This window comes from Megalops cyprinoides, chromosome 1, assembly GCF_013368585.1.
Source record: "Megalops cyprinoides isolate fMegCyp1 chromosome 1, fMegCyp1.pri, whole genome shotgun sequence".
Taxonomy (NCBI): Eukaryota; Metazoa; Chordata; class Actinopteri; order Elopiformes; family Megalopidae; genus Megalops; species Megalops cyprinoides.
In genome coordinates, this window is record NC_050583.1 from 4,675,045 (window position 1) to 4,682,544 (window position 7,500).

A 7,500-nucleotide genomic window follows, 5' to 3' on the forward strand; every position below is an offset into this window, starting at 1 on the left:
TAGTTCTCCAGATAACACAATGTGACAGCTCCTTAAAGTAGCCTCTCTCTGAGGCTGAAAGGACTAGTGCCGCAGAACTTTGGATACGGTGTGGTTTTATATTTGATTTTAAGGGTGTAACTGGTGATATTTGGAGACTCCATGGCAATTTTTTTTTTGTACCGCATTGTGTTTTGTTGCACTCACCTCCCTGCGTTACGCCTTATTCCACTGCGTTACACTCCGAGTGCGTTATTGTGTGACGCTGTGCGACTCAGTGGGTGGTTAGGAGGAGAGTCATTTTAGTTCGTTTAGTCTTTGTAGATTTCCACCGGTTTCACATACATGGGACATAAAGACATTTGAGCTGCGTGGACTCTTACACAGATGTGGAAAGATGGTGTTGTGGAAAGTGGTTGTTGCCTTTGTATTGTGGTGTGTGTGTGTGTGTGTGTGTGTGTGCGCGCGCGCGTGTGTGTGTGTGTGTGCGTGTGCGTGTACGTGTTTGCATGCGTGTGCGTGTCACATAAAAGTGAGAAAAAATAAAATAGTAAAATAATAAAAAAAAACACAGTACCAAATTCTGTCCACAACCAAAATTAGTATCATAAGAAAACCAAACAGAAATGAAGAAGCAGCCGAAGGCCCGGGACCACTTTGGTTAGAAGAAGAAGAATTAGACTTTATTGGCCAGGAATGCTTTTACACATACAAGGAATTTAACACCAGTTCCAGTGACTCTCGTAGTGCGTTTACACAATAATTTGCAAGGTGACAACGACAAATACCATCCAACAGCAGTGGAACAACAAACAACAAGAGCAGCCCAGGACACTTGTCACTGCAATTTTGTCAGCCTCATTTGCTAAAAGCAGTACACCACTGATTGCCCTCTTGCTGCAGAAGAAAAAAAAATCATTTAGTTTCTGAAACTCAGACTCTGGCTTTAAACCTGAAGTGAGAGTCAATCTCATCACTTCAACACAGTGGAAGGTCCCCTGCTGTTCCGGCTTCGTGAGTGCTGAGAATAGCCAGTTTTTTTTTTAACTAAATATGAAATGAATCCGTGTTAAAAAAAAAAAAAAAAAGTTTTTTTTTTCTGATCTTTCCTATACTCAACTCGATTTACAGAACGTGCTTTTGAAAAACGTTCGCTCTGCCTTCATGTCCAGCTATATAAAACCCAAAGTGATGATTGCAGCCTTGGGAAGTTTGTGAACAGATCAAAAACAAGTTTCCTCCGCCGTACAAAGAGGGCATCTTTTGCAGTAGGAGGAGTTAAAATGATGCACTGTGGTGCTTGTTGACATGATGTTTTGCAGTGTTTTCATTTGAGAATCACTTACGTGTTTTGGAAGCGGAAGTCCAATATAGCAAAGATGGCAGCTCACTTCTAGCAGCCAGGAGAGTCCTCCACAAGGTGTCAGTTCTTCCTTGAAATGAGACTTCATGTACAGCAAATATAATTGCTTTCTGCCAGCAGTCTCAAATGTTAAATTCCTCTCCATTTCAACACAGACTTCTGATTCTGCCCTTAGGGTCCCGTGGATTTAAAGATAATAGAGATTTGAGGCCAGTGAGTTGGTGTGTTATATCCATAATTGCAATTGTGTGTGTGTGTGTGTATGTGTGTGTGCGTGTGTGTGAACATTGTTTTTTCTTTCAGGTAAAAAAAAAAAAAATCTTTCCTAGAGACTGGGAGACAGAAATTGTTCAGATACAGCAGAAGAAGAGAGAGTAGCCCTGCCTCATAAACTGACAACAAACTATACGTGCTCCTCTCTTTGGGAAACATAACTTTCTCCTCCGCCTCTATCTCTCCTGTCCTCCCACCACTTGCTTTCTTCATCTCCTCACTGAAGCTCTCAAAGAGCAGCGATCCAAATGGAGCGTCCCGGCAAAGTACTCAGACCCGATGTAAAGGAGGAGTGTAAACAAAGGAATGTGCATGGCGTGCCCTGAATCTCTGATATAAGCATTCCTGTGAAGTTCTGCCATACAGAGCCTCGCTTACTTCACAGTACTCTCTCCCTCTCTGCCTCTCTGTCCCTGGTTTGTATTTGGAGTTATTTATTCCCTGTTTTAGATGTGTCTGTGCCTCGGTAATTGTGAGAGAGCACTTCTTTGTCTGCTGTCCTCTCTCTGAACCTGTTTCCCTGAATGAGAGACGCTGGGTTGAGACTGAGGGGTCGTGCGAGGGGACTTCCTCTTAGGCACTTTTCTTCCTTTTTTTCCCTCTGATCTTCTGCGCAAAGATGTACAGATTCTCATTTGTGAAGCCTGGTTTTCAGCATCGGCAACGTAATTCATCATAATTTACATCACGGAGCCCTGGAGACAGCTTCTTCCTGAAATCACCCCGAATGAATTCGCACCTCGTGTCCTCAGAATAAACTCAGTAAACTTGCCCCTTAACACTGGTATAACAGCATTAACATCTCATCAAAGCTCTCTCTCTTTCTTCTCCTCCGCTCGCACCCTCTCTGCGTCGTTCCTCCCCCCCTTCCTGCGCTCCTTCGCCTCCTCTTTCACTCCTTAACTCCTTTTTCTCCCTCCTGTGAACGTGTGTCTCTGCAGGGATCGCCTCGTTCCAGTGCATGCTGGCGCCAGTGAAGTGGAACCCTCACGGCCCAGACCTCAGTAACTGCACTTCCCCCTGGGTCAGCCAGGTGGCGCAGAAGGTAACCAGATTCACCCGACACTCTCAAATAATGGCACTCGATCAAGCTTCGCAGTCGGTTTTTGTAGTAGTAATTGTCACGCCTAGACTACTGTAACTCCCTCTGCTTGTCTTCCTACCTGTGCCATCAAACCCCTGCAGCTAATCCAGAATGCACTTGCCTACAACCTCTGTAAACATAGTCAAGTCGGCAGTACAGCATAGTGGTTAAGGAGCCGGTTAAACTCCCTGCTGGGGCACTGCTGTTGTACCCTTGGGCAAGGTACTTAACCCTCAATTGCCTCAGTAAACATCCAGCTGTATGAATGGATAGCGTCTGATAAAAGCCAGTAAAGTCACACCCCTCCTCTCCTCACCTCCTCAAGTTCAGTACTGTGGTGACAGTGAATGGAACAGCCCCCTCATACCTACACTTAGTCATTTTGCATGTAGTATCACAATGTGTTATGGATACTGTGATCTAGTAACTGTTCTGAATGGTAGTGTTTGTACTCGGCTTCCTTTAGCTCTGGGTTGTCTAGTCAGGTTAGCACAAGTTAACTTGTGGGAGGGCTTGAATAGCGTTATGCTCACACTCACTGGTCGGGCAGTGTTGTTAGCCTGGTCTGACACTGTTGCTCATTTAACTTGGATGGATAGACTTCTGTTTTCTTGTGCTGAAAGTCACTCTGGCTAAGTGTGTCTCCTAAATCCATGTGATGTAAAATGCTGAACATTTAGCATAGTACATTGTCCAGAGGGAATAAAAAAATACAAAAACCCAGGGCCACCTGGGAATAGAATCTGGGAAATTATTCCCTGACCCTGAGAAAACGTGGTCGAGAGACTCGTGGAAACTGTATGTTAACAGTGTGATACTGTGAAATGCAATCAGGTTGTGCGTCCTTCCCAGTATACGCCTGGGGTGGGGAAGATGGAATGGCAAAATGGCCGCCGAAGAGTGAGGGTCCTCCACCTAGCATCGCACCTAGCAGTAGCCTAACGAGAGCTGTCTGTTTCCTGGCGAGCCCTTGCCTTTCGGAGCATGATGTGGGCTTTGATGTGAAGTGACCCGCGGCTGTGTTTTTGTAGGACCTGGCAGTGGAAGAGTTTGCTCTGTGCTTTTGGACTCTTGTCCTAGTGGCTGATGCTAGGGTTGTTTGCATTATCTTATAATTCATCTGAATCTAGTCCATGTTGAAATGGTGTTCTCTGGAAGCTGATTTCGAGTTTAAATTCATTGAGCCTCAGAAATGAGCAAATCCTTGTTTGCATGGTGGTGAGATTATTATTTTTCAGAGGAGTTTCCTAATTTTAATTGCTTTATTCAGATTTTCACAAATAACAGATTTTGGCCTAATATTAATTTAGAAAGCATTGTTGTGAGATTTGCTCTGTACTTTACAGTGTAATATTACTACAGTATTACAGTATTATTACAGTGTTATTACAGTATAATAATATAAAATCTATATTTTTGTGTGTGTTGGCTCAGATAAAGAGCGGGGAGAACGCGGCGAACATCGCCAGCGAGTTGGTGAACCACACGCGGGGGCGGATCCACGCCGGTGACGTCAGCTCCTCCGTCCGCCTCATGGAGCAGCTGCTGGACATCCTGGATGCGCAGCTGCAGGCCCTGCGTCCCGGCAACAAGGAGTCCGCCGCCCGCAACTACAACAAGGTGCAGCGCACACACACACACACACACACACACACAGACACGCACGCACACACACACACAGACACGCACACATGCACACACACACACACACACACACACACACACACACACACACACAGACGCACACACACGTGCGCACACACACAGACACAAACACACACGCGCGCGCGCACACACACATGCACACACACCCACACCCACACCCACACACACACACACACACACACACACTCACACACACACACACAGACACACACACACACACTCACACACACACACACAGACGCACACACACGTGCGCACACACACACACACACACACACAGACACAAACACACACACACACATGCACACACACCCACACCCGCACACACACACACACACACACACACACACACAGACACACACACACACACTCACACACACACACAGACACACACACACACACACTCACACACACACGCACAGGAACAGACTCATGCACACACACACATACACACACACACACACAGCTCAACTACATGAGCTGGCAACCTATTCCATGTGTTGATAACTCTTTGTGTAAAATAATATTTCATTATGTCAGTGTGGAACTTACTCTTAACTAGCTTCCATTTATGTCCTCTTGTTTTACAGACTGAACTCACCCTAAAAAAATCTATTATAGTTAACCTTATTGAGTCCTTTTATAAATTTAAAAACCTCTATTAGATCACCCCTAAGCCTCCTCTCTTTTACTACTAACCTCTGCATCAACATCATTTATGTATATAAGAAATAGCAAAGGCCCCAACACCGATCCCTGCGGGACTCTACTTCGTACAGGAGCCTGCTCTGATACAGTTCCTCCCACAGTTACAGTCTGCTTCCTATTAGACAGCCAACTTCGAACCCACTCAGTGATAGCTCCTGCAATTCCTGCAGATTTCATTTTCATTATGAGCCTCTCATGCGGAATTTTGTCAAATGCCTTTTAAAAGTCCAAATAGATGATGTCATTACGTTGGGTTTTGGTGGGTGCGCATATGGCTGGACAGACCAATCTGAGCCCGGAATTCTCTGTGGCGCACAGGTCAGGCAGGATGTAGAGCTCTGAGGTGCAGCCACAAGTCCTTCCTTGGCAGATTTGCGCTGCTGCCCCTTCAACGTGGCACAGGAGCTTCTCCTGCCCTCACAGAGGACTGCACCTTCCTGGACTTTTCTTCTCAGGTCGGTCCTGAGCTAGGGATTCCCAGCTTTTCAGGTCAAATCCAAAGCTCTTCAAGGAGGCTTTCAGGGTATCCTTGTAGCGCTTTTTTGGGCCACCTTGCGCTCTCTTGCCATTTTTAAGCTCGCCAAAGAAGACTTGGTTTGGCAGTCTCGTGCAGAGCATTCTGGTCACATGACCAGTCCACCTGAGTCGTGCCTTCGCAAGCAGTGGGGATGCTGGGAATATTGGCCCTGCTGAGGACTTCAGTGTCAGGGATTCTATCGTGTCACTTGATCCTCAGCAGTTTCCTCAGACAGCTCTGGAGGAGATGGTTGAATTTCCTGGCATGGCGCTGGTGGTCTGTCCAGGCTTCGCACCCATGCAGAAGAGCTGGTAATACGACAGCCTGGTAGACCTTCAGTTTCGTCTCCTGCTTGATACCAGTCCTTTCCCATACCGAGTCACGTAGATGTCCAAAGGCTGCACCGGCCTTAGCAATCCTAATGCTAACTTCATCATCTGTGATGAGACAGAGTGCTTCCAAGGTAAGTAAACTTGTCAACGGCTGAAAGCTTTTGGTCGTTCACAAAGATGGTGGGCTCAGCGTAGGGTTTCCCAGGAGCAGGCTGGTACAGGACTTCAGTCTTCTTTGTGCTGATTGTCAGGCCGAAGTTGTTGCAGGCTGAGGAGAAGTGGTCCATACTGGCCTGCAGTTCTTCCTTTGAGCCAGCAGCCAGAGCACAGTCATCAGCAAACAAAAGCTCTCGAACAGTGACTTCCTCCACTTTGGTTTTGGCTTGCATCCTCTGCAGGTTGAATAGCCCACCAGAATAACGGTAGATGAAGCTAATGCCAGCGTTGTTGTTCCTGAATGAGTCTTTGCAGCATGGCAGAAAACACCACGCTGAAGAGCGTTGGCGCTAAAACGCAGCCTTGCTTCGGCCCGCTTGTGATTGGGAACGGATCGGAGAGTTCTTGCTGGTCTCTGACACTGGCCGTCATGCCGTCGTGGAGTTTGCGCACTATGCCAGTGAATTTGTCTGGACACCCGTACTTGGCCATGATCTTCCACAGGCCCTCCCGGCTGACTGTGTCAAATGCTTTTGTTAGATCAAGGAATGCCATATATAGATCTGCATTTTGTTCTTGGCATTTCTCCTGTAGCTAGATGGACAATTAGATGGTTCAAAAGGATTCTTGCCAAGATTTTGCCAGTAATTGATAACAGGGAGATGCCTCTGTGGTTGTCGCAGGCCTGCCGATTGCTTTTCCTCATGTAGAGATGGATTATACAGGCATCCTTAAACTCCCGGGGAATGGCTTCTAATTTCCACAGAGACTGTAAGAGGTTGGTCAGTTTCTCAACTAAGTGAGGCCCTGTAGCCTTGTAGATTTCCGCTGGGATGGCATCGGACCCTGGAGCTTTGCCTGATGAGAGGAGGCTTATGACTTTCCTGGTTTCCTCAATGGAAGGTGGAACAGCAAGGGACTGGTTTATTTCACCTTGAGGCAGTCTCGCAATTGCCTCCTCATTTATGCGTGATGGCTGGTTGAGGACTGCGCCGAAGTGTTCGGTCCACCTTGCAAGTGCTTAGTCCTTCTCTGTGAGGAGTGTTGCTCCATCTGTATTCAGGAGAGGTGAAGTTCCTGAGTGGACCATAGACCTGCTTGAGTGCATCACAGAAGCACCTGGTGCTATTACCGTCAGCGTAGGACTGAATCTCCTCAGCTGTTGCGCACATCCAGGTGTCTTGCACGACTCCGAGTCTGTGCTGGACAGCCCTGCGGACGTTGAGGAAGGCAGTTTTCTTTAAGCTTGAGCTGCTGTCATTCAGGTACGCTTCATGCAGGCGATGTTTTTCATCAAGGAGCGCTTGGATTTCAGCATCGTTCTCATCAAACCAATCTTGATGTATACGTGTGGGAACACCAAGTGATTCAAGGGCTGTAGAATGCAGCACAGTCTTGAGGGCAGTCCAGCCTGCCTCAGCGT

The 7,500-nt window shown here is 47.0% G+C and overlaps 1 protein-coding gene across 2 annotated transcripts in view; it reads left to right on the forward strand.

Annotated features, from left to right (window-relative positions):
- Positions 1-7,500, forward strand: part of LOC118792385 (adhesion G protein-coupled receptor L1-like) — a 133,902-nt gene that overhangs the window by 102,387 nt on the left and 24,015 nt on the right. For both annotated transcript variants that reach the window (XM_036550226.1, XM_036550233.1), the window contains 2 exons: positions 2,557-2,660; positions 4,134-4,319. In XM_036550226.1, the coding sequence (XP_036406119.1) occupies positions 2,557-2,660; positions 4,134-4,319 (290 nt within the window). The remainder of the gene's footprint in view (positions 1-2,556; positions 2,661-4,133; positions 4,320-7,500) is intronic.